This window comes from Contarinia nasturtii, unplaced genomic scaffold (assembly GCF_009176525.2).
Source record: "Contarinia nasturtii isolate CC-2019 unplaced genomic scaffold, AAFC_CNas_1.1 Cnas_scaffold_630, whole genome shotgun sequence".
NCBI lineage: Eukaryota > Metazoa > Arthropoda > Insecta > Diptera > Cecidomyiidae > Contarinia > Contarinia nasturtii.
The window spans coordinates 473,167-499,938 of record NW_022197981.1 but is presented as its reverse complement, the minus strand read 5'-3'; the positions used below and the strand labels follow the sequence as shown (position 1 = coordinate 499,938).

At 33.0% G+C, this 26,772-nt stretch overlaps 5 protein-coding genes across 15 annotated transcripts in view; 3 read left to right on the top strand and 2 right to left on the bottom strand.

The window, feature by feature from the left end:
• The first annotated feature begins 345 nt into the window (after positions 1-345).
• LOC116340130 (extensin-like) lies at positions 346-2,306 on the top strand. 2 transcript variants are annotated; one of them, XM_031766388.1, is made up of 6 exons: positions 346-403; positions 581-658; positions 721-1,297; positions 1,366-1,455; positions 1,533-1,657; positions 1,770-2,306. In XM_031766388.1, the coding sequence occupies exons 2-6, from the start codon at positions 620-622 to the stop codon at positions 2,109-2,111; spliced, it is 1,173 nt and encodes a 390-aa protein (XP_031622248.1). In that variant the 5' UTR covers positions 346-403; positions 581-619; the 3' UTR covers positions 2,112-2,306. The 2 variants fall into 2 exon arrangements, with proteins under 2 accessions (XP_031622248.1, XP_031622249.1); XM_031766389.1 differs by lacking the exon at positions 346-403 and adding an exon at positions 451-491.
• A 2,301-nt stretch (positions 2,307-4,607) lies between these two features.
• LOC116340229 (dimethylaniline monooxygenase [N-oxide-forming] 3-like) lies at positions 4,608-6,384 on the top strand. 2 transcript variants are annotated; one of them, XM_031766594.1, is made up of 5 exons: positions 4,608-4,979; positions 5,058-5,419; positions 5,509-5,766; positions 5,828-5,991; positions 6,059-6,384. In XM_031766594.1, the coding sequence occupies exons 1-5, from the start codon at positions 4,672-4,674 to the stop codon at positions 6,260-6,262; spliced, it is 1,296 nt and encodes a 431-aa protein (XP_031622454.1). In that variant the 5' UTR covers positions 4,608-4,671; the 3' UTR covers positions 6,263-6,384. The 2 variants fall into 2 exon arrangements, with proteins under 2 accessions (XP_031622454.1, XP_031622455.1); XM_031766595.1 differs by having other exon boundaries at positions 6,045-6,193.
• A 1,158-nt stretch (positions 6,385-7,542) lies between these two features.
• Positions 7,543-13,607, bottom strand: LOC116340282 (protein-tyrosine sulfotransferase). 2 transcript variants are annotated; one of them, XM_031766703.1, is made up of 9 exons: positions 12,913-13,607; positions 10,320-10,780; positions 10,104-10,234; positions 9,918-10,026; positions 9,712-9,843; positions 9,466-9,645; positions 9,248-9,384; positions 8,966-9,164; positions 7,543-8,895 (listed from the first exon to the last, which is right to left on the bottom strand). In XM_031766703.1, exons 2-9 carry the CDS (start codon positions 10,470-10,472, stop codon positions 8,722-8,724), a joined length of 1,215 nt encoding a protein of 404 aa, XP_031622563.1. In that variant the 5' UTR covers positions 10,473-10,780; positions 12,913-13,607; the 3' UTR covers positions 7,543-8,721. The 2 variants fall into 2 exon arrangements, with proteins under 2 accessions (XP_031622563.1, XP_031622564.1); XM_031766704.1 differs by lacking the exon at positions 12,913-13,607 and adding an exon at positions 10,886-11,004.
• A 479-nt stretch (positions 13,608-14,086) lies between these two features.
• On the bottom strand, positions 14,087-15,244 carry LOC116340177 (MIP18 family protein galla-1). Its single transcript, XM_031766484.1, has 4 exons — positions 14,829-15,244; positions 14,637-14,749; positions 14,419-14,569; positions 14,087-14,338 (listed from the first exon to the last, which is right to left on the bottom strand). Exons 1-4 carry the CDS (start codon positions 15,034-15,036, stop codon positions 14,241-14,243), a joined length of 570 nt encoding a protein of 189 aa, XP_031622344.1. The 5' UTR covers positions 15,037-15,244; the 3' UTR covers positions 14,087-14,240.
• A 740-nt stretch (positions 15,245-15,984) lies between these two features.
• Positions 15,985-26,772, top strand: part of LOC116340205 (kalirin) — a 33,724-nt gene continuing 22,936 nt past the window's right edge. For 2 of the 8 annotated variants that reach the window (XM_031766547.1, XM_031766546.1), the window contains exons 1-8: positions 15,985-16,159; positions 18,882-19,433; positions 20,041-20,220; positions 20,345-21,264; positions 21,360-21,631; positions 21,825-21,959; positions 23,761-23,859; positions 23,925-26,720. In XM_031766547.1, the coding sequence (XP_031622407.1) occupies positions 20,042-20,220; positions 20,345-21,264; positions 21,360-21,631; positions 21,825-21,959; positions 23,761-23,859; positions 23,925-26,720 (4,401 nt within the window). In that variant the 5' untranslated portion in view covers positions 15,985-16,159; positions 18,882-19,433; position 20,041. Of the gene's footprint in view, positions 16,160-16,231; positions 16,518-18,881; positions 19,434-20,040; positions 20,221-20,344; positions 21,265-21,359; positions 21,632-21,824; positions 21,960-23,760; positions 23,860-23,924; positions 26,721-26,772 lie in introns of those variants that run through there. The other 6 variants (XM_031766542.1, XM_031766539.1, XM_031766545.1 and 3 more) reach the window with 5 other exon arrangements.

Here is a 26,772-nt window from a genome sequence, read left to right as displayed (position 1 = left end):
AACGGTTTGTCTAAACAATAAACCTCAAACTTAACATAAAAATCTTGCTATTTGTTTTCACACTTATTCGCAAGTGCGTGGAGATTTGTTTACATGCAATCTTCAATATACACGACCATCGTCTTAAACAAGTGAAAAACGATGGAAGAGAATAAGAAAAAGTGATTTGGAGAGATGTTGAGATACTCTTGCAGAGAACCAATCCCATCCATATCTTCATTGCGTGTGTGTGTGTGTGTGTGTGTGTGTGTGTGTGTGTGTATGCGTGTTGGTTCGTATATTGGTTTGCATAGAGACCGAAATTGTATATAAACGATCTGGCCGAGCTGCTAACGAACAGTTTAAATTTTGAGTGTGCTATGTGATGACAGTTTGAATTTAAAAAAAAAACATCGAGATTGAAGTGTGTATAATAAGATCATTTACATTTTGGCTTTAATAAAAACGAAATTTCATTCGGTCGATTCAACAAATAAACATTCTTGGTGACTGTAATTGACTGATTGAGTGAAAAAAGAAAAAAAAACAACAAATTATTGAATAATTGTTTCAATAAATTAATTAACTCTTTTGTGAACAGTTTCTAGATAGCATATTATAACAACCGACTCGCGCAAACATGTATAGAATTCTAATTGCCTGTGCACTTGCCATTCAGGTGAGAATAATTTTTAAAAAGTGTGAGATTCATGTGTTTAGACATAGTATTTTTGATTTTAGGTCCAAAGTCGACCATTTGGTACATTTTTCTTTGGTGGTAGAGCTACACCAATACTTCCATGGCTACCACCATCTCCTTCACCAATAGCACCATCACCACAATATCCTACGTCTGGTATTTTTGATACAATACGCTTACATCAAAATGTATACGCACCGTTCAGCCGATATCTTCACAGTTCGTTTAATCCATTGCGTCCGGCACCACAATTTCCGCCCAGAATTTATGGTAGATTAGAGACACCACCAATTTTATCTTATCAACAATTTTTCGGGCCATCATCAACAGCACCATCATTCATACCATCGAATGGATTCAATTCAGTTGACCAACACAACGAATTTGCACCACCAAATAACCAATTTCCAGCCGATCCATTTGGCTCAAACAATGGACCTCAATTCGCTCCATCACCATATGCAGGAACACAGCCACCAGTTTTTGGGCAACCACATCAAGTATACGGACCTCCACCACCAAATACATTTAACCCAGCAAATGGAATTGTAAATCGATTTGAACCATCCAATCCAAATTATAATCTACAAGGTCAAAGTCCATTCCAACTACAACCAGGTTAGAGAATTTGGCCATTGGACGCATTGCATTTCTATTAAAATTTTATTATTTAAAAAAAAAATTAGGAACACAATTACCAGTAGCACCGTTTGCAACTAATGTTTTGCCGTTAATTCCACACATAAGCTCACCAGGAACAACTTATTTGCCCCCCGGTAATCAAAGCGGTGCAATTAAAAATGTTACTTTGTTGAATTATTCTCATTTTATTATTATTCAAATGCTTCCACAGCAACAGTCAATCAAAAAGATTCAACTCAAAAAGTAGACACATCATCATTCACTACTCCAACCACCCCAGATTCGGAAACAAATGCAAATGAACCTCAAACTGACTCAACAAAATTACCAACCGTGGTAAGTAATCACAGGCTACAATAGCGAAGAGTATTCATTTTTACGATCGTAAAATGGACATACAATGTGTAAGTGTTCCACTTTTGGCTATTAATAAACAAATTAATTATAGATGCGAGACGGTACACAGACAACACAGGAAGGAACTAGTGTATCAAGCGTAGCAAGCGAGGCTGCAACAACCGAATCAACATCAACGACTGTACAGTTAAGTGAATCAACAGCGGGAACGTCATCCACCACTTTGGGTTCGACCGATGCTGAAAGTACAGACTCTTCAGAAAGTACTGCTATCAGTAACAAAACCACAGCAGAATCATCTTCAACAGAACCGGCTCCAACCGAACCGTCTTCAACCGAAGCATCTTCAACCGAACCATCTTCAACAGAACCATCTTCAACAGAACCATCTTTAACAGATTCAGCCACAGATGATGAAAGTAATGCAGTGTAAATTAAGTAAACGAGCTTTGCATAATCTTAGCCATATAAATGAAATTTCAATATTTATAGTACCGAAAGAAAGTATTAATGTAGTTTATAAGATGAATATTTATTGCGATTTCATAAGAAGCAACTGAACATATGAGAAAAAATTATTGAGCGAATAAATGTTATTTCGAACAATAACCATTATGTATTTGGTCAACAGTTTTGATTACAATCTGATTTTTCGATTTAATAAAAACTTTTGCAGCAATGTCAACAATGTCATTAGCATGGGTCATAGTGCGATAAGAAAATAAATTATTTTCAGTTCCATTGAATTCATGAACGAAGTCATCAGCCTTCGATGAATCGGTTATGTTTTTTCTTTGGCGTGTTTATCATCGCCGTTTCTTTAATATGTCATTGTTATTTCACTTTTTTCCCATTATATTTATTCAATCCTTCCGCTGTTGTTTGTGCATTGAGTGTGATACTCAGTCAGTCAATCATCTGTGAGTGATATACAGACAATCAATATTTGAGCATTTGTATGTTTGTATTTACATTTTGTAGACGGTTTTTCTTGTGATGCAAAATAATTGAGCATCACGCTTTCAAACATTTAAAGTAAACTTTATGAAAAATGAACTGCATTAAGACCATTAACTTTTAAAATTGATTGGCGCATGAAATTGTGCAAACGAATCATTAAATCATCATCAACGATGACGTTTATAAAATGAAATCGTATCATTCGTCAATCAATGTAATAATTCTATTTCTATTTAACATTTGGTATAAGTTGAAGTTGTAGATTTTGAGAGACCGTATGTGGGTCAAGTATGTATATTTGTATAATCAAAACAACATATTGTCATCATAAATTTTTGGCCAAAGTTTTTTATTTCGTTCTTCAATGTTCCGGTCACTTCTTTTTACTTGAATGTTTAAGTCGTCTCTTGTTATTTCAATATTTGATGTACTTCGATTTTGTATGTATACATCGTGTTTTGAAAATTATCAAGAATGATCGTGCATGCTGTGCCCTCACAGTAGGCCATTACAGATTTCTATGTAAACTTAATGGTCTTTCGCAGACTTGTGATAATTTTTGAATACTCATTTCAGTTTGTCGGATATGAATATTACATATGTGCATATCATTTGAACCAGCTAGTTCGAACTTTTTCTTTCATTCGTACACGATAAAACATTTTCCGATAGATGAACGTTTGATTATTATTAATTTGATGATTTCAGTTTCTATTGCATTTTTGTTGTTTGATTTGGATATTAGTAATACTAATTTAGTATAGACATTAAATGATATTGAGATTATAAATGAAATGGTCCAGTCATTTTTACGGAATACGGGATGTTTCTCTAACCGGTAGGGCGGCCTACAGGCAGCCTTCCAAAAAATGTGGCCAAATGACGCATTTAAAAAAAAAATCATGAAAAATTCTAAAACACCATTAAACTATCGTTAATGGTATTTAGCTAACGCCAAAACTGTTTTAAATTTTTTATTGGCATTGTCAGTGTTAGAAATTTTATGTAGGGTCCAATTTCTTTCGCCTCCGGAGATTTCGGTTAGAGGGTTGATTCCATGATTATCAAAACATTCAAAATCAGTTGAAAGGGAAATTGAATGACTAGTCATCCTACACACAATTGATTGCCCGAGAATGAAAGCGAGACTTCTATTCACAACTTATTGAAATGTAACATCACCATACAAAACATGCTGACTGTCAGATCAAAATGACAAAAATGTTAGAAGGTAAATTAATTTGATCATTTTTACCATGATAAATCTGGACCTTTTCTCTTTTCAAAATTTCGCAACAAAACTACAAAAAAAAAAAAAAAAAAACAATATAACGTAACGATCTCACTACACTGGTTATCGTTATATACTTTTGTGATTAATCAAAAAAGAATGTGTTGGTAAGATTTGATTGTTAGTTTTGTTTGTTCTTTCATCGACCTTTATTTGAACCATTCAGAGTCACAGAAATCGAAAAAAAAAACAATGTGAATTAAACACATCACACACCACTCTTTCACCACTTGCGTTATCAGAGTGTTGCAAATGTGAAAATGTATATTAGGATGTTACAACCTATGCAAATATGACAATAAAAATACCCTTTCATGGGCCACATGTGTTACAAGACTTTTTATTGCTTATGCGTGAGAAACGTTCCATTTATGTCATTCAATCAGTTAAAATTTTGTAAAAACAAATAAAGTGAAAATGAGCAATTAAAAATATCGTATGTAAGCCTCACATCTGGTAAAAATCAGCTGTTTTTGGTGCTCTATTGGCGATAACATTTTTGATTGACTAGAATGTTCTTTTTTGTTAATGAACTAAACCATATGATTTCTTATCAGTAAACGCGTTAGGTTATTAAGTTAACATCGGTTATGTACGCTTAATTGAAATAAATAAAAACTCTGCCGGATCTTAACATATAGCTATTTCGAAATGAAAAAAACACTCAATTTGAATCAATCAAACGTTAAAGTCAGACATTGACATTGATAAGTATTGTGAGGTTGTGAAAAAGGGCTTAAAAATGGCAAAATTTCTGCTCTTTCATCCGATGAATGTTGCGATTTTAATTGCATTATTTGTTATAAATCAAATGAATGCGGCACCCGTTAATGACACAAACAAATCGGTTAAATCAAATGTTAGAAATGTTTGTGTTATTGGAGCCGGAGTATCGGGCATCGCAAGTGCGAAACATTTACTTGATCATGGACACAATGTTACCGTTTTCGAACAGAGTGAAGATATTGGCGGTATATGGTTTTACACAAATCAAACCGACAAAAATAAATATGGCTTGAAAGTTCATTCGCCGGCATATAAGGGTTTAAGGTTAATATCATCATAATACATATTTTGTAATCCATTTATATCGAAGAATATTAACATTTTATTATTATTTCAATTTAGCGCAAATGTTCCATCATCGTATATGGTATACCCAAATTTTCCCTATCCGAATAAAACCGAGGAACATCCACCACAACCCGTGATTCTAAAATACATGCATTCGTATGCCGATCAATTTGATATCAAAAAGCACATAAAATTGAATCATTTGGTTGTTCGAGTTCTTCCCATCGAAGACGATAAATGGGAAGTAATCGTTAAGGATTTGCCAAACGATCGATTCCAAACATTTGTTTATGACTATGTTTTCGTTTGCAATGGACATTTCTCTTCGCCATACTACCCCACCATTCCGGGCATGGACGAATTCGAGGGAAAAATGCTTCACAGCCACGACTTTCGTACACCCGAAACATTCCGAAGTGAGTTTTATTCATAAATAATAACAAAATTTACGTGTTAAATATTGAATATCGTTTTGAACTTTTGCATTTTATTATAATATTTATAGATGAAAGTGTTCTTATTATTGGAGACGGGGCTAGTGGAAGGGATATAGATAGACTATTGGAAGAGGTTGCAAATCGAACTACATTGAGTGGACACCGCATGGATTACAATCAAACCGAGGAAGAGCGTGAAATGCGTCTTGATTATTTGCAAAACTCGAGGAATAAATACCAATATGCTGTAAAGCGTTTCACATCGACTGAAGCTGAATTCATTGATGGCACCAATGAAACATTTTCTGTCGTCATCTTTGCAACGGGTATTTTGTGCAACTGGGCAAAATAAATAAGAAATAAAATCGAATAAAATCAAAATTTCAGGTTACAACTATTCATATCCAATGTTGAGCGTTGATACAGGCATCCGTGTGAATAATAATTCAGTTTCACCACTTTATAAACAAATTTTCAACATAGAACATCCTTCAATGGTTTTCATCGGCGTATTATCCGATACGATAAGCTTTATATCCTACGATTTTCAGGTATCTATCGTTTTGCATTCATTTTTAACGAAAAACATTAAAATAATTGTAAGTTTCACAAAAATAGGTGCAATTTGCAATGAAATTCGTCAATGGAGAAAAAAAACTGCCATTAAAATCTGAAATGTATGCGGATATGGAAATGAGTACTAAATCGCACCGGTTCCCACATAAGTATCGGTGGGATGAACAATCAGAATACTTCGATGAACTAGCGGAAATCGGAAGCATTGAAACACCTGAACTGATTAAAAAGTTAATACAAATGTAAATGATAATACGCCCAAACATAGATGCGGAACTACTAATTTTAACCATGATTTTGTGTGCTTGATGTTGTTAGAAATCTTGAAGTTTCTATTCTGTGTTGACAGAGTTGAATAAAAAAAAATCGGGAATAAAATAAAAAAGTCGTTTAGAAAATAATCATCTGGTGGACAAGCACGCTTACCAGCTACACATCGTGAATACTTGACGTCCGCTTCTGGCGATATTATCTTTTCGAAGAGTATTTCGTATTCGTACATTGCTTTTGCCTTAGCAGCTACAAAATATTGGGCAATTTTCGCATTCTTCTCAGAAATGACTTTGCGCTCAATTCCAAATGTAAATCGATCATCGGGCGGTGTACCAATGAATTCCTCTTTTCCAGTTGTGGGATTTTTTATAGTGAAATCGTGCAAATAACCACCGTTCCATCCCATAGCGCCTAGAATTGCCACATGCAAATCATAGAAACTGTACTTTTCTACCACTTGAATGCGTCGCCAAATTTTTGGTTTTATATCTTTCAAAGTAATTTTGAACTGGTAAATGTTTGCGGGAGCAGTAGCCATTTTTCTTCTTTCGAATTGATGTTTGTTGTACGTACGTTTGGCTTCAATTTTTCTCAATCAATCGATTTTGCGCTGAATAAAAGTGATTTAGGAAACAAAGTTGCAAAAAAAAAAACTCAATTGAAAACCAAAAGTGTCGATATCCGCCGACCAACGCGTAGCAATCTTTTCATTAAATCCTTGTGCCATATTTCTGCAATTGGGTTACATTGAAGATAGAACATTACATTTGCATTCTACACCTTGAACCGAGTGAATGTAAGAAACTTTTCAAAAAAATATCATTGGACCTCATCATAGCTGGGCAAATAAGGGGAGGGGAAATTATTCCTCCCTGAGGCATCAAATCTTCGCATCACTCTTTACAAAATTCACGATTTTGGATAGAATTTTTCTCATTTTTCAAGGGTTTTTTGAGTTTTCAAGGAAATTAGTCCCCATATTTACCCCTGAAATTTTCAGTCTGCCCAGCTTTTCAAACAAATTCGACGTTATCAAACCGTATCTACCTCTAGAAACTACCTCATTTGCTACTCACCTTCTGATTTTCGCACAAAAAATGTGTTGAAGAAAGTTTTTCTTATTCTTTTTTAAATTAACAAAAAAATTTGTGATTTTTTTCTTCATTTTTAATCTTTTTGAAAGAAAGAATATATGACGAAACGTTTAATTAGTAAATCGAATAAAAAATGCAATAATTTCGAAATGAGATGTTATTGTTTTTTTTTTGTAGGGCAGTATGTATTTGTAACAAATAAATTCGCGATCGTATCACTGTTATTAAGTATCATCACCAGTCATCATCAATTCGATTTTAGTCCAGCAATCAATATTGAGGACTCTTGATTCCCATAAGTTCCATATGAAAGTGAAACCAAATAAATTTAAAAATTATTTGTTCAAACTGCAATCAATCCCTGATAAAGCTTTTTCAAATCAAACTAAACTATTGTATTGGTGAATATTCAAACTGTTTTGAAAATTGTTCAGAGCACAAACGGAATAAGAGATTTAACACATTTCACTTAACTCTTTCTTTTTAAACGGTATGCAATAAGTGGCCATTTTTTATCTACTCAAATTATGGATTTTGATATTATGATTTTTTATTATTTCAGTCAAATGTTTGTCGCCATTTTCGTTTGCTTTTTTTTACCAATTCTTAAATAAATGTCACATTAAAATAAGTAAATAAATATCATGCTTATATTTTTCGATTCTTTTATGTTTTATCTTTATATATAGATTTCGAAAAAACGCAGTATTTTTCAGAAAATATTTACAGTGATTTGATTTGAAACTAATTCATTTTGTTCATCTTCATTTTGAAAAAATAGTTCAATTATAAATAAATTTTAATATAAAAAATCACGAACCAACCGAATTTCGTCCTATGTTTTAAATGCCATTAAACTTTGTGCTTTAAATGCAAAACTATACTGATTCTCATCGGCACGGGAAAAAAACGGGTGCAGCTGAGAGTTAATTGAATCAAAGTGTTATCGAATTTAATTCATACTCCAAAAAATGGTCGGTTCATGATAAATAAATTCACATTAATTAATATATTGTAGAAGCTGCAAATCTGTTATCCTGGCATTTTAATATCTCATAAATTATCTGAAGTAAACTAAAATAAATTAAGTTAATTGTCCGAGAAAAAAAAAAATTTACATTCGTCCCAAAATGCATTGATTCAAAATAATTAATTTGGATCGCTTGTTCTATACATATACATGAATATATATATAAAGAAAGAGAGAGAGAATTGAACCTTAGCTGTCGAATCTTTGGTTCTTGTCCATTCAATAAACGATTATTGCAAGACATTTGAGAATACATGAATAACGAGCTCAATGATTCAATTTTTGTGTGTTCTTCGTTGGATTTGATATCATGTTTGTTCCAGATCTGGATTATTATGTCGACTGTGAACTTCATTATTTGCACCTTGGCCAGCACCATCCGGTGAATCAGTGTCTTCTAAATTCGAAGTTTCATCGGCAAAATCATTTCGCTGCAATATTTGATTGGCACGATTTTGCCAAAGTTTTTCATCAGCCTTAACCTGTTTTCGGTGAGCCAAACAAAATTGAATGTTAAAAAAAATATGTGCATTTTTTCTATGATTTTCATACCTTCAGAGTGTTTATTTTCACCCAAGAGTCGGCTTTACCATAGTCTGGTGGATTTGCATACGGATCATAGCCCAAAACAGATAGCATCGGTGCAATATCAGCCATATCACGTACAACATCTTCTGGAATGTGACCAACCCACTTGGATAGAGCTTCTAAATTAACAGGCTTAATGACTTGATCGGATGAACGCTCAACTCTGGATGGGAAATATGCAAAAAATGAAATGTAAACGTTTAGCTTGCGGCCATCTTTTTTTCAATGCACATTGTAGATATTTACTTTGACAATGATACACCGTTCGGTTTATTGATAAACTCTTCATGATGTAAAACTGAGTCATTCCACGGAATGTCCAAAAATTTTAAAATTTTTCGCATCCATTCTTCTGGATGTAGCACGAGTTGTTCATAGTAGACCTTTTGTTGTGTGCAAAAATAAAATTAAATCCAATGTTTTAAATCCAATCTAAAATTGAATACTATATTGTGTATTCATACCATCATGCATCTTTCGCCCCCAATTTCTTTGCATTGATTATGCATTGTCTCGATGGCATGATTCCATTTGGTCATGCACTGACGATAGCTCGTTAAATCAAAACCGGTTATTGTAACTTTACGTGAAATAATTGAGTTTACTGTCGCGCGTCCATCTCTAACCATGAATAAAAATTTCGCCTGAAAAAATAAAAATTGCCGTGATCATAGAGGTTTTTTTTAGATAATCATTTATGATTTACTTACGTTTGGAAAAAGTTCAATGACGTAAGAACCCATTTTAAGTGTGAGTGGATCTTTGTTGCATAGTCTTTGTGCGGCATCACCGTGCTTTGCAATAATTTCCAGGCAGAACTGAGCTATGGCACTGTTCAGCACCTGTAAAATAAAAACGTTATTCAATGAGTTGGAAAAAATAATATGATTCAAGATTTTATTATATGCTAAATCACCTCTTTTGTTATACCCGCTTCTTCTAAACGTAAACTTTCCTTCTCCGATTTTAACCAGTGAGATCGTAGTTGTAATATTCGCGGAATGACTCGCGTTTCCTGTCCACATCTTAAGTTTTTTTTTTTTTTAAATAAAAAACTATATAAATATCTGCGAGAAATACGTGTTTAATTTTAATTTATTACCTGACATCTGGATGGGCATCAAGCATGGCACGCATCAAAGTTGTACCCGAACGAGGAACACCGCCAATGAAAATTAATGGCATTTGCCGATGGTATGGATAATAATGTTTATCGTTTCCCAATATGAACTTCTGTACATCGCAATTCATAATAAATTTACAAGTTAGTATTGTAAATGGATAAATTTTATTTTATTTCAAAGCAATCGTTCAATACCTGATCGCGAACCATGATTGGCCCTTGTTGAGAATCTTCCTTAAACAAACATGTTGGACTAAATTCAGTGAATTTAATCAATATCATCATAGCTCCAAATAGGAAAAACATGCCAAATAAGGCAAGTTTTCGATTTCTATAGACGAAGCGCATATTTAATGAATTCCTTGTAGTTTCACGTGATCCGTATTAAAATTGTCTTGTATTCTCTCCTTTTGTTGAGCAAAATATTGTATCGCTATTTAAATTGTGTAATTTGTACCGTTGCTGTTGTATTAATCATTCAAATTGACAATAAATTCTAATTGACTCCTTGGTGCATGTACTCGTTTTCAATTGGTTGTCACTGTTTGCAAAAACAACCGATTTCTCCTTACTACTCATTTAAAAAAAATACATTATGGCGTTTTTTGAAGATCTCATTCATTCTCCCATTCTCATCCGGCTCTTCTTTATAGACCCTAATTTGAAACGAAAATAAATAAATAAATAAAACATCATAAATATGTATTGAAAACAATTACAACAAACAGATTTAAGGTAAGTTCGAAGGTGAAGATTCTCACGATATGTAGAGATAAGAATAGATTGAAAATTTATCTGATTTGATTGTTTATTTCGTTTATAAGTGCTTCGAAATTTTCACTCGGATTGATATTTTTCGACGTATATTTTAAAAGTCTGCGGCGAAGATAGCTTTCACTACAAAAAAAATCAGATTTTTAGTACATTACTCATAGAAATGTGGTCGTAACATTTATCGCAATATTTACAACAGCTTTAAATCATGTATAAAGCTGTAAATAAGTAAGAAAAATATTGACTGTAAATATGTATGGAACAGTAATGAAAAAACGTTTTTATCTCATTCAAACTGTCAACCAATATTACATGTCAACCGTTGATTCGTTAACGTGTTTCAGTATTTAGGCAGTACTTTTCAACGGATTTTCAGTATTTAAATTATTCATTTTTTTTTATTATTGTTCTATTGCGGATGAAACAGTCGGCACATTCCTGCCATTTTCAAGGTTGGTTTAATGTTTCTTCATTAAATCAAGTTCAATATCATTGCTGAAGGTAATCGTTGCTATTTTTCACTTAATTTACAAAGAAATATGACGAATTTAATATGTTTTACTGTTTCATCAAAATAATTTTTCCACTTTTCCTTTTGTTTTCAATTCAGCGTAGTCGATTGAATGGAAAGAAAATTCTTGTTGAAAGTTCTTGTTATTCACTTTGCATTTCATTGAAAACGTTGCACAACAAATGATTTTCAATGTAATTTAAAATTCTATACCACATCTAATCTATCATTGATAATGACTAAATCAAAAATCGACATAAGTTCAATGTATCACATTTTTTGGTAAATCACGTTTTACGCATAAGTTCGTTAACACATAAATGATTCTAATTTCAAAACTGTACATCTTTTAGTATTCTTCCATATAAGTTGACAAAGCTATATATAAATTATTCCACTTTTATCTTATATACATGTATATATCTTTTTCTATTCGGTTGAAAGATTCAGCGTTCATGTAAATTTCTTCTCTTTTCTTTGTGTGTTTTTTTTTTGTTTCATTAGCATTAAATAAGTTAAATATTGATAGATCACGTTTTCATAACGATAAAAAAAAACGTTTACGATTATCAATGGTCGTTGGCTTGGTTAACGTCAACACAATTCGCATTGGTATGTAACTAGAGGAAGATATTTATGGTAAGAATAGAATGGAATGGAGTGGTATAACATGGTTGATGTCTTGCAACATTAATTAGTATGTCACGATGTATGTGATACACAGTTGAATTAGAATCACATTTCGTACGCTGAACCGATTAGATAACGTTTAATCTACAGTTGAGTCGAAAAATTTCATAATTCAACGCAACCTCAATGTTAAACATATTGCGACGATTTACCGCTACTGTACGTTTCATTGATTGCACGCAGTAAATGGTTTTTCGTTACATATGGTATCCATATGCTTGGATTAGAACAAAATGTTTGACTTTCTTCATATGGTCAATCAGTTGATTCAATGATAACGATGCATTCTATGCATTGAAACAATGCATTTTGTAGACACACAGACTCCGTTATGTTATTACGCATTTTTTTAGTCTTATTTACACCATACCATATTTCCATTGTTCAAATATATGTTCGTAGTCGCAACATCTACTTTAAATTAACCAAATGACATGAAATAGATTTATATATATATAACGACAAATATATGTGAAACTAGAGTAAATGTTCACACGCTTTGTATTTCATTGTGAGAACAAAATATCGCAATGATTTCATTCAATTGGCAAAGAAACTGAATCTTGATAAACTTTATAGCTTTGACTCATTCATCAATGTCGTTTGTGCACTTGTTACTCTCAATGGACTGAAAATACGATTAAGCTTGATGAGGTAATTTTTGTTGGTTTTTTTTTTCTCATCAACCACTAATCCTGAAAATCGACCCAAACGTTCTTAATTGATAATTACTATTGAGCAAAAAATTTGAAATTTCTCGTGTGGCAAAAAAAAAACTAAAAATAATTTTTTTTGGCAATAACATGTACGAACCATCCGGCTTATGATGTTTTTCCGCAATTTTCACAATGTCTTTTTTCATCTGCTTAGTCAAATTGTTGAAATTTCAAAGCATTTGTTATTGCTATCGTCGCGTTGCACATCACAATGTTTTCATTTTTTGATAATACATTCTTGAGTAGCACTAAAGCACAACATTAATTGGACAACACTTTTCCGATAAATTCATATTCGAGTGATATCGATAGACAACGAATTAATTGACAGAAAAAGTTTTTATTTTTCTTTTTTTTTTATGTTGATTTGCACTGGACTGGATTTGAATTTTATTCTTTTGTTTTAAAATTTTGTTTGAAAAATCGTGATTCGATTTTGAAACGTGAAACTAGTCTGCATGAAACTTATACGATTCAATTCACAAAAATGATCCATTCTCTAAATTAACATATGAAAAATGAGATTTTCAATTAAAATTCGTTTTATTCTAATTCAACAAATTGTTTTTATCTTCCATCTTTCATTTCTTTCCGTGTGTTTGCCCGGAATGGTTCTATTTCTTCTTGTTGTTTTTGTCGTCGTTGCCGTTTTCACCGTAAATCTTGGATGTATTGAGTGTATTGGTAAACACACACACATGTAGTTGTGTATGCTGGCCGATTTATTCTAAATATATATGTATACTATAATATTCTTGTCCACGCTGAATGGAGATTGTTATCCAAATGTAAGAACTGTAGCATCACCGTCTGCGTTGATTCGTATGCAGGCGAAACGTCAAATTCCCATTGAATCTGCGTTATGAATGACAATCATACATTCTACCGCCAATTGGAACATTATCAATCTGAGCAACAAATGCACTGACAAATATTTGTAATATTTATGAATTCATTGCACTGCAATGGAAGAAATATGCTCGGAAAATGAAAAATCTATATTTATTTTCATCTTTTTTTTTTCGAAGAAAATATTCGTTTTCAGTGATGGCGCTGAAACAACCGATATTGTGTAAACTCTTATGAAGGCTCCATCTTGTGTTAAATGAGTTGAATCAATATGCGACAACATAACATATGATTGAATTGAGAGAGCCGCGCTTTTTGGTTTTGTATTATTATCTTTTCAAACTAGGATTCCATTTTTTATATTTATTTTTTTACTTCCATATATAAAATATGCCTTATCGTGTAAAATTAAGAAAAGTCAATGCTAATAAAAAAAAAACATTTTTTTTTCAAATATTTGTCTCTGTAACGATAACAATCATGATAATATTTTACAAATTTTAAGTACTCCATTGACGTTCGATTGTCTTTCCTACAAAATACATTTAATCGTCGAATTACTATTTAATTTCCATGCTATTGTTCCTCTCGAATGCATTCCTCGACCAAATTCTTCAAATTTGGATTCTCCATGGCCGCAGCAATACGTTCTTTGTCGTTTATTTGTTTATTAACTGTGCACAAAAAGACACAAAAAAAAATGTCGATCAGATCTAATTAGAAAAACAACGAATTTGAAGAAGTCTTAACTCACTTTCATCTTCTGTTGAGTGTGCACCTTTCTTTATATAAATGTCAAGTTTTAGTTTATGTTGAATATTTCGTTCAATTTTTATCCGTAAGCATAAACCGATTAGTGTGGCCAATGAACAATGTGGTACCGTTGGATTGAATTCAATTCGAACCTAAATTTTGAAATGGTTATGGAATTCAAATAAAATCAAATATGACCAAAAAAATTCGTTTATTTACCACTTGAACGTTATCGCTTGTTGGTGGCTGCACAAAAATACCTTCTTCGTAAACAACTTTAAGGTCTTCGAGCGTTGATGGTTTTTCGGGATCTCGAATTGTTCGTAAAATATCTGTCGGTAAGACATGATATAATTTAAGCGTAAATCTTTTATGTAATGTAATTCAACAAAATGAACATATTTAACAAACCATAGATTGTTTCTCTTAGTTCGGTCTCATTTTTATAGCCAAGTGATTTGAGTGAAGCTCTCACATCGTTGTTCGGTTCATTTAATTTTGATTGCATATCTACTACGTCTATGCGTGTTTCGTCCACTTCAAGAGATAAGTCTTTTGTGCCATTGACGATTTTATTGACGGTTGCCTCTGACGATTTGCTTCGCAAAAATGATAACATTGTTGAAACGATTGTGGGCACATTTAAATATGAAATTTATAATAATTTTTGTATCGCTCTTTTTACAATTTGTGTCCAATGTTCAAAAACAAAAATAAAAATGATCACACAGTGGTGAACATGCTTTGAATGATAAAACTCAATAATAAACAATACAAGAATGTTCAATGTTTTCTTTATTTGCGTTATAATAATCGGATCCTATACACTAGAAATGTCATTCGAACGATGTGAAGTTGTATATAAGTAATATTACTTAATATTTGTACAATTTTCAACATAAAAACACACACACACATACACACACGCGCACCCACATACACATACAAATACAAATTTTGGCTTCGAACTAAAGCTAAGGACACCAATTTATATTGACTGAAATTATTGTATTAAAATGAGAAGAAAAAAGAATTAATGAATTTACTTATTCGCTTTGATGATAATTTTTTTAAGTATAAATGACATTCTGTGAAAAATGTTCTAAAAGCCATTATTGTACTAAACGAAGAGTGCATCTTTAGTAAGTATAATGAAGTACACAGTATAAAGTATATTGATTCAAATTTTATGCAAACATTTTTAAAATTGCAATTTATTTTCTTTCAATTCAGAAGAATAGATGGAATTCATAAAATTACATTTCTTCTTGTGAATTGATTTTGCTTGAAAAAAGATTTGTTTTAATTCCAAAACTAGTAAAATCAAATGACCCCGTTTGTACTTTAATTCTAGCGCCGATTATGTTACGGGATGTTACGGAATAGTCGTCAATCAAACAAGCGATGAAGAGTACTAAGTACCTAACCTCTATGCTCAACACATACACAAACGTTGACAAAATACGCACGCAGATACATACACATACACCATAATATAATAAGAAACACATAACACACACTTACTGTACGGTTACCTCTTTCATTATGCTTTCAAACGCGTTAGTTGTGTTTGTGTGTGAGAATCAATGTAAGAAAACTAAATCCGAAAGCAAATAAGAGACGAAGGGAGAAAAAAAAGTTATTCTAATGTATAGCGTAAAAGCCATTTATACAGCAGTAGTACCACCAACACCATAAACACAGAAACAAGAGTCTGACAATAACAAAAATAACAAGAAAAAGTAATATTATTAATAAACACATTTAAATTTTGATTTTATTATAATTTGCATTTTAAATAAAAAATCAAATGTTTGTTTTTGTGATATGTTTGCATTCCCGTGAAAACAATTCAAAAAAAAAAAAGTTTTATTAAAAATTCTGTGTGACCAAGTAGTGTATTGAAAATAGAATGTGTATATGGTATTTGGTGTGTGATTGACGGACTAAATTCAAAATTCAAGCGAAAAAAAAAAAATACTAAAATTTTCTTAGCCAAAGTAGAAAAATCAAACGACGAAAAGGTAGAATATCCTTGATAATTTGAGGTTGAATTTTGTTTGTATCAAAAATGAAATGCATCGGGTGACAAAGACGGTGGTGTGTAATCAAATCATATACACATACAAAGTAATCGCACAAGCTGTTCAGTAGAAAGTTGAAGGCAATTGGAATGATTCAGTTTCTCTTCTGGTCAATTTTTCTGATGTTCTTTAATATTTGTATACATTCAATAAAAATGACTTTTCTTTTCGTCGGATATTATGAATGCATGAAATTTTTTTTAAAAAGAAGATGTTTTTACGAAATCTAGTGTGAATTTGTGTATGTATGTTTAATTGACAAATTAAAACTAGTGACGACAATAAACGGAAAGGAAAAAAAATTGCACAGAAATGAAGAAAAAGAGAAGAGAATACAAGAGCAGTGTACATAAAATTAGCATCATATATAGTCTATAACACACCTCAAGTTTATTACTTTTGTTGCTGCTATCGCATAAAATGTTCGAAAAATGATGACACACAGGAAATACTGAAAATATTTGTTTTGTTTTTCTTTTTTTTTTTCTCTTTTTGAAGTAAATAAACGAATCAAAAATTATACTCGCTTGTGTAGTGTGCGGAAGATTATATGTGTTTGTTTGCACACACCGATTGTTTTTTGCACAAAAAACTATTTATTATCATTTTTTTCATCTTCTTTTTCTTCTCACTAACCGTTGATTTTTCCATAAAAGGAAAGCTATCAATCATAATGTGAACATGATGATACAAAGCAATCTGACAATCAAGATCATTGAATTAGATAAACGGCAAAAAGAATGCATACATCTTGTGTGATGACATTGTTTTTTTGAAACCATGCTCGTTTTGTAACAAACAATCTTTGTGTGTTCTTTTTGACGTTCTATTAAAGAACTGAAGCGACGAAACGTTTCATCGTGCTGGTGCATATCCATAATGCATTTATGTGTAACATTCGGCATCATTCAACACGTTAATCATCAGATAATTATTCAATCGTATTTACCTACCTCTCATTCATCGCAAATTGAATCATGCAAAGATATTTCGAGTGCTCCAATATGATCCCAAATGAAAGAAATCTTCAAAATTTCTTTCTATTGATTTTCTTTTGCAATTTTTAAAATCAACTCAGAAATATTCCAAAATGGATGTGAACTTGAAAATTTGTTTTAAATATTTCAAATAAAATATAGTATCAGCAACAACAACGGCAGTGAAATGTGAAAAATTTAGCATTTCTTCAAAAATTCTACCATACAGCAGACAAATAAGTGGAAAAAAAAACTTCTTTCGAATGAATGGAAAAGAAACAGAACTGAACACACAGCAAGCGATATTCCAAGGCTGTTTGAGACAACTAATACAATTGAATACCACATCAACTACATTCAAATCAATTGAACTTATAATTCAAATTTTTATAAATTATGATCAACATTCAGACAAGTTCGCATCACCTTTGTTTAAATTGAAAAAAAAAAATGAGAGAGAAAGAGAGAGGGAGAAGTGTGTTGTGAAATCAATTAAGCAAACATTATTTACATACATTTCACTTGCGTGCATACGTTCATCTTAAGATCATCGCAATTATATTTGCTATTGTTTTTATTGAAATCCCCTTGATTTTTCCCAGAATTGCATTCGCATTTTATTATTAATTTTCTCTTTTGTTATTGAAAGTTGAATCACGACATAGGCAAAAATTTCACTCCACAGGCATAGGCATAGCTCAGCACATCATTTAAATGTTACTCAATTTTCTATATACGTATTTTTGTTGTTGTTGTTGTTTTTTTTTACGTTAATCTCATTGCAAATGAAAATGATATTGCTTAAACCGTTTACGTAGATAATAATTTGTTGGAATGTTTTGAATTTAAAATTGAGTAAGTCGAAGATGTAATGCAAGGATTTAAAGTACTGGATGGCAACTAAAAATAGAAAGTTGCAAAAATTTTGATTTGAAAACCGGAAGATTTAAAGTAAACAACGGTATAGGTGTGAAAGTGATTATAGTAGGTGGATGGTTATAAAAGAAGGCTTCAAATCAAATGTATGACGGCTTCAATTAATTTGTATTTTCGGTCTATTTATTTCTTTCCGCTTGATATAAATTTACATGAGAACTGTTATGAAATGGACTGATAATTCAGTTGGTATAATCGCAAACCAAATGTTTTGAACACACCAAACAAATCGGTTAATGAAATTCAAACCACATGTAGACCATTCCCTTTAAGCTGGTCTCCGTATTTGATAAGTTTTATTGGTTAGCTCGATAAATAATATCGACAGAATCGCAAAACTGTTGAATGAGAGTACGGTTTTTCTTGCATGATCTAAGGTGTGCGTTTGTGTAACGGCTTTAAAACAATTACGATCTATGTGAAATTCTATCAATTTTTAATCGAATTATTTTTATCTCTTTACATAGGATTAATTATGACGGTGTCACAAACGAACAATACTCAATGACAGACATAAAATCAAATGTATAGTGATGTAAAAATGATATTAAATAAATTTATGATTGCATTCGAGTGATGATGATATTGAGATGACTCGAATTCTAAACCAATGTTTTTTTGCAAGAGACTATTTAAAAGTGAACAATTATATAATAAAATTGATGTACAAAACAAAATGTGTGTGTGCAAATACAATGTGATCAAAAAATAAAGATAAATATTTACGGGATTGATGACCGGAGTTGAATAATTCAATATCGAAAAAGTACAACATTCAACAAATGAACATCAGACCAAAAGCAAATTTATTTGGTTACCAAACGACATATATTTAAAATGTGCAAAACATCTTCGTAGAATTCAAATGCGTAATTATGAAATTAAGAGGAAAAAATGGACAAAATCGTGAAATAATTGAGAAAAGTCAATAAACACACCGCTAAAAGTGCATTGTGAGAAAGATTATTCGGACCGAAAAAACATACACATAAAATAACAAATAAAACAAAGGAAATCATGTGAGTATTTAGCCATCTTCTTCTCTTGCGTGCTTACATTGTAAATATTTTCTTAATTACTGGCATAAATACATAGCATTCATATTGTTGTGTGTTTCTTTTTGTTTATGAATGACAGTTCGGGTTTCTTTTTTCGTTTGCGTTTCAATTTAATACACAGAAATAACAAAATATATATACGTATCGTTCACAAACAAGTAAGTTTCATGCGGCATTCTCATCTCACAAAATTCAACACCAAATTCGTTGTTCCGACACTTGTTATAGACGATGCTGATAAACAACAGTTAACTTCCACATACACTATTTTCGCATTATTAGAAAAGTTGATGCACAATTTAATATCGGATACATACGATCTGTAATTTCTGTAGAAAAAAAATTCACATTATTTTCTGGCACTTCATGAGTGCATTGCAGTTTTTAAAACCCATTTTAATCGAGAACGGACATTTTTTTCAATTACTTTCCGTAAACATGATTTTCAATATGGTCTTGACCGTTTTAAACCAGTATGAATATAGATTTTTATCACAAAAGTGTTTTCAACGCGTTTCAAGTGGACTTTTATTGATAAAATTCGTAAAAAAATTCATTTAATTCGCAGAATGGATGGCCTAAGAGCAGCTGATTTGCTGCAATTGCTGCAGGAACGCTTTGTATTATTAACAGGTGGCCGTGATCAACGAGGTGGTCCAATACTTAGTTTTCCAGCAACACCAAGACGTGATCGAGCCAAACCAGATGATATTCGTCGTTTGCTCTCTTATTTATTCACATTGCCCAGGTATGAATGCGAAAATGTTTATTTTAAATTTAAAATGTTTTGCTCAATTGTTCCGTTCACTTGTTGAACAAACAAACAAAAAAGAAACAAAACAAAAATCTAAATATTCCGTATATTTCAATAGTGAAACAGCGAAAGCGCTTCGATTTACAATTTTGATTGATATGCGTGGCAACAGTAATAACATGAGCACCGTCAAAGCGATATTGAAAATATTACAGGAACATTTTTGTTCCGTTGTACATAGTGTTGTGATCATCAAGCCAGACAATTTCTGGCAAAAGCAACGAGCATCGATTTCTAGTCACAAATATAAATTCGAAACGAATACCATATCGCTTGAAGGTCTACATAAATTAATTGATGTAAATCAACTGACAACAGAGTTTGACGGTACACTTCCATACGACCATAATCAATGGATTGAAATTCGAATGTCACTCGAAGAGTTTCTCTGGCCAATTGGCGATATGCTTGATCGCATCGAAGATTTACAAGAAGATTTATCGCGCAGTGATTTTGCCGAGGATGTAGCTGGTGCAAAGCATGGCATCCAACAGCATGGCGAAATGCAAAAGAAAATCGATAAATTACCGATTGAAGAATTGGATTTACAAGGTCAAAAATTGTTGGCCAAATTAAGTACCGATTCAAATCGACCGGACCATCATGCATCACATTCGTCACAAAAGAATCATGCCCAAGTTCCAAGCAATCCAGATATGGCAGCAATATTTCAACAAGTACTGCAGCAATTAGATTCAGTGCATAAGGGTAAATCGCACCTGTTGACTGTATGGGATTATAAAAAGATACGATTGGATCAATGCTTCCAATTACGACTATTCGAACAGGACTGCGAGAAAATGTTCGATTGGATTCTACACAATCGTGATACATTTCAAGAGAAATACGTTGAAATCGGTCATAATTATTCAAAGGCAAAAAGCTTACAAGACGAACACCAGAAATTTACAATGGCCTCAATGAATGTTGGAGTTAACATAAATCGCATACTTGCTGTTGCCGGCCGTTTAATAGAAGGTACATTTCGTATTTTATTTTTTTGTGTTTGTTTTTTCGCCAAGAAATGTGTATTTGAGATAGAGTGTTTTTCATTTAATTTTGAAATAAATTAGGTAACCACTATGCCGGCCAACATATTCGAACGGTTGCAAGCCGATTGGATCTAACATGGAAAGAATTCGCAGCCGGGCTTGATGAACGGACATCAGTGTTGGGTTTAAGTGTATTGTTTCATCATAAAGCCGAACAGTATTGTGATAGTGTTGCGTCATGGGCAGCGGCATGTGAAGCAACCCAACCACCACCCTCAGAAATACAAAGCTTAGAAACTGCAATACGAACACATCAATCATTATATGAAGCAATGTGTCAAGCATACACCGAGGTAAGGATACATTATTTAACGTTGATGCAAATGAAACAAACATTTTTCGAGAATGGTACTTTTCTTCAATTTTTTTTTTAACTAAATCTCTATCGAATCAATCAAATCAAATGCGTTTTTGTTTTTAAATTTTTCGATTTGAATTTTTATTTTGATTTTGTTTTTAATTTGCATTGTGAAATTTCGCTTTTAGGTTTATAATGCTTATCAAACGTTGCTAAAAGGCTTAGCATCGATGTTACAAGTATTTCACGGATTTTCAAAGAATATATCAATTGAACCAAAAGACACTTCACACCAGGAAACAGAAAACGACGACGAATCAAATGTACAGCTTGAAGATAAATTCTTGATTATTTTCCTAGTTTAAATGTTGATGGGCTCTTTTGTACTCTGTAAAATAGAAAGGATTTCATATTAAAAATTTGGAATATTTTTTTTATTTGATGAAAATTCCTTGTGTTGGTTGTTGATTCAAAAATCGATGGCAATTTCAATTTATATCAACCATCACAAATTTACAATTTTTCCAATATGACAATACACGGAAAATTCAATGAAAAATATTCAAATCTGTGGAACGGATCTTCGAAATTAGCAATGCAATTTTTTGTCCATTAGACCAAACCGCATGGTTTGTAAATAATAAAACAAGTTATCAATTTTTCATTGTTCACATTGACAAAAATGAATCAATAAATAAACGAAACTTTATGGTGCACATTTTGCCAGAAATTTTAGCTGGAAACGAGGTCGATGTTTTCGACTTTTTTCATTGGGCAATTGCTTGCATCCTTGACACGTAAAATATCGATATTTTATCTTCATACGTTTCCCATTTTATCGACGATTCAAATGAGCACAATGACGATAATTTTGTTACTCGATATGTATCCACTGTGACTACAGTTATTTCGTTTAAATTTTCGGTCAGCTTGAATGCAAAAAAAAAAAAGAGAAATATTTCAAGTGGGAACAAAACTTGATATAATTTTTTTTTTGTGCTAAAAAAAATTCCAAAAACTTATTATGAAATCCGAATAAAATAACAGTGTATATGTGTTTCTTTCACAAATGTTCTTTTGGCTACTTTTTCTTTTCTTTAAAAAAAATCTCATTTCAAATATGGGTTTTGGTCTATACAGAGGAAAATTCTAATTTGATGCAAATTTACGTTAAGTGTGAAAACACGTTTCCATGAAATGCACTCCTGTCCTAATATAAATAGTATACAAATTGGATTTCAAATTAATTTGATGGGAAAGTTATTAAGTGAGAAAAAAAATCCCAAATATTGCTTTTGTCCGCATTTTGCATCAAATATTATTTATTCATATGTTTGGTTATAACAAAAACAAGTTGAAATAATGAAAAATCTAGTTCGATGCATTTTCCGCAAAATTGTCCATTCATTTACGTGGATCCACAGTTGTTTTGTGTTGAGAAAACAAAAGCTAAAACTTGACCACATCATTATCTTTTCATCTCCTTATAATTTTCATCGGCTTGTGCGAGTATTGTAATTGAAAATAGAAAAACTGGAAATGAACGCAACGTACATTCGTACTGAAGCATTTTGTTATAAATAAATAGAATACTTTGCAAGTTGTTGACACCATTTTAGTCTCCAGCAGCTCTTTTCCAATCGGTTTCGCTTGAGATGTGAATGTGGTTCAATCTAATGCGGATTTTTTTTTGAGCAATTGGTACACTTGCACTCCCATTCCATTTGGCACTGGTTATTTTGTTTGTAAGTGGGTAAACACAAACTTTTCTAGTTGCTTTTTGTGGTTTTGTAATCGTTGATTGCATTGTATTGTACACCTCGGATAGCAAACAGCACTATGATGAATGAATAAAAACCCAGTGTACGATCATGCGTGTCGGGAATGATATTTCTGATTTATGTACATATTTCAATCGATCCAAAAAAAAATCATTATTCACATTGCATATCTTTCTATTACTATGGGGATGGATTTTTAAAATTTTGGGACCTTCAAATTATATAACATCTAAAAAATTAATGCATGAAATTCAAATTAATTAATTAGTTATAGTTCGTTCAAATTTGGAAATGTTCGTGAATTATACGCTCACTTCATTTGAAATTTTAATTAATTTTACAGGTTCATTCGACAAGCAAAAAACTTCTTTATCAGTTGGACCATTTAGTACGAGTATGTAATCAACCTCCACCTCCAGGAGTTCCAGATCATCGAAAACATGTAATGCATTGCACTTTATTTAAACGTTACCAAATAAATAATCGATCATTTTCATCTTTCCGCAGGATAACGGTGTAAATCGTAAGGAACGAGCTAATCCAGCTGCTGATTACAGCGAAGGTGCCTCGCATGTATTGGCTGTGATTCATGAAATTCTTGGACATCATCGTTCGCTCGAAAACAAATGGCATGCTGAAAAGGTGCGTTTGCATCAAACGTTGGCGCTTCGATTGTTCCAAGAAGATGTAAAACAAGTGTTGGACTGGCTAGAAAATCATGGTGAAGTGTTTTTGAGAAAAAATACTGGCATTGGTAAAAATTTACAGAAGGCACGCGTTTACCAAAAGAGTCACGAACACTTTGAAAATGTGGCACAAAATACATATAGCAACGCCGACAAACTACTATCAGCTGCTGAAGATTTGGCACGCTCTGGCGAAGTAGATGCAAACGAAATATTTTCAGTTGCGCGTGAGTTAGAGTTACACGTTGCTTCGTTTGCGAATCGTGTTGAGCAACGTCGACGACGTTTGGATATGGCCGTACTATTTTATACGCATGAAAAGGAAGTATCAAATTGGGTGGCTCAATTGCGACAAGAAATAAATTCGGATGACACATTGTTGTCACAAGAGAATTTGGAGGGTACTGAACGATTATTGCAGCAATGTCAAGACCAACAAGACAGTACCTTAAATGGATGCTTACAAACAATTGCTCAAGGGGAGAATTTACTTCAAGAGATTCGTTCAATGGGCGATTTGGACTCAACCGGTTCAATTCAAGCCCTTGAAATTGCAATTGAAAATCTATCAAAGCAAAAAATCGAATTAGACGAATTGTGGACGGCACGAAAATACCGATTGGACTACTATTTACGACTGCGATATTTTGAACGAGATGCACTTGAAGTATCATCGCAACTAGAAATGTGGGCTGAAGAGCTTCGTCATACGGAACTATCACGCGACTATGCAAAAGCCGAACAATTTTTACGGCTCCATAATGAATCAGTCACCCAGATGCAAAACACTACCTATGAAGTTGTACAACAGGGCCAAGACTTGGTATCATTATTCGAAGGAGCTGGTTTCATTGCAATGGCCGATGTTACACAAAATGCTCAAACACGTATTCAACAATTGCTCGAATTTCTCAATGATCGTGAACTTGATTTAGAAGAATTGGCCGAAGTTAAAAAGGTTAAGCTCGAACAAGCGGTTCAATTGTGTCAATTTCAAAATGATGCAAACCAAGTGATATCTTGGATTCGAAACGGTGAAGCAATGCTTATTGCAAGCTTCAGTACGCCAAATTCGCTACAAGAAGCAGAACAATTGCGCAAAGAGCACGAACAATTTCAAGTGGCTGTTGAGAAAACACATACGTCAGCCGTTCAAGTAAAATATCGTGCCGATGCTTTAATTAATGCAAATCACTATGATCCACAAAGTATTCGGGACATTGCCGAAGAGGTAACTAAGAAATGGCAACAATTGGTGACATGCGCCGAGGAACGACACAAATTGGTGACGGCATCAATGAATTTTTATAAAACTGCCGAACAAGTGTGCAGTGTTTTGGACAGTTTGGACCGAGAGTATCGCCGTGACGAGGATTGGTGCGGCGGTGGTGGAGACCCAAATAAGCCACAAACCATTGTACAACTTATAACAAAGCATCAAGAGCAAAAGGAGGCCTTTTTGAAGGCATGTACATTGGCCCGTCGAACGGCTGAAACATTTCTTAAATACACAACACGATCGCTACAATATTACGAATACCATCAGCACGGCAGCTGCGAAGCTCGTGTTAAGTCCATTCTCGATAAGTTATTGGCACAGGAAAATCAGGTTCTAGAATATTGGACAGCACGCAAAAAACGTTTGGATCAATGCCAACAATTCGTTTTATTTGAACGTTCGGCAAAACAAGCTATTGAATGGATCCATAATACAGGCGAAGCATATTTATCGTCCCGCACCAATGCTATTGGCAAAAGTCGTGACGAAACTGAGAGTTTACTACGTGAGCATAATGAATTCAAGGGCACTGCCAAAGAGACACGCGAACGAGTTAAACTTTTGATACAATTGGCCGATAGTTTAGTTGAGAAAGGTCATGCACACGCAAATGCAATAAAATCATGGGTTGCAGCCGTCGATAATCGATACAAAGATTTCAGCAATCGCATGGATTCATATCGTGAACAATTGGAGAGATCATTGGGATTGCCAGTCGCACAAGATGAAACGACATCAACGTCATCGCTATCGTCGGCTGGCACTGCTGGCGATCGACATTCGGACCCATCGCTCGAAGCAAAGCTTAATGCAACGGCCGCATCAAAGGAGCTAAATGAAGAAAAACGTAAATCGGCCCGTCGCAAGGAATTCATCATGGCAGAACTCTTACAAACCGAACGTACTTATGTTAAAGACTTGGAAACATGCATTCGATGTTTCTTGCATGAAATGCGAAATGGGCCAAATGTTCCTGTCGCTTTAGTGGGCAAAGAAGATACGCTATTCGCAAATATTGAAGAAATTTATGAATTTCATCAGAAAATATTTTTACGCGAATTGGAAAAATATGAAACGATGCCGGAAGATGTTGGACATTGTTTTGTCACATGGGCATCTAAATTTGATATGTATGTAAAATATTGCAAAAATAAACCACAATCGAACACTTTAATGGTGCAACACAGTGGCACCTATTTTGAAGATCTTCAACGAAAGCATAAAGTTGAACACCCGTTGGCCGCGTACTTGATAAAACCAGTTCAACGAATTACCAAATATCAGCTACTTTTAAAAGATCTACAATCATGCTGTGACGAAGGCCAAGGAGAAATTCGCGTAAGTAACCATCCATTCATTTTCAGTGCTTGTCAAGAGAATTTCTTCTCAT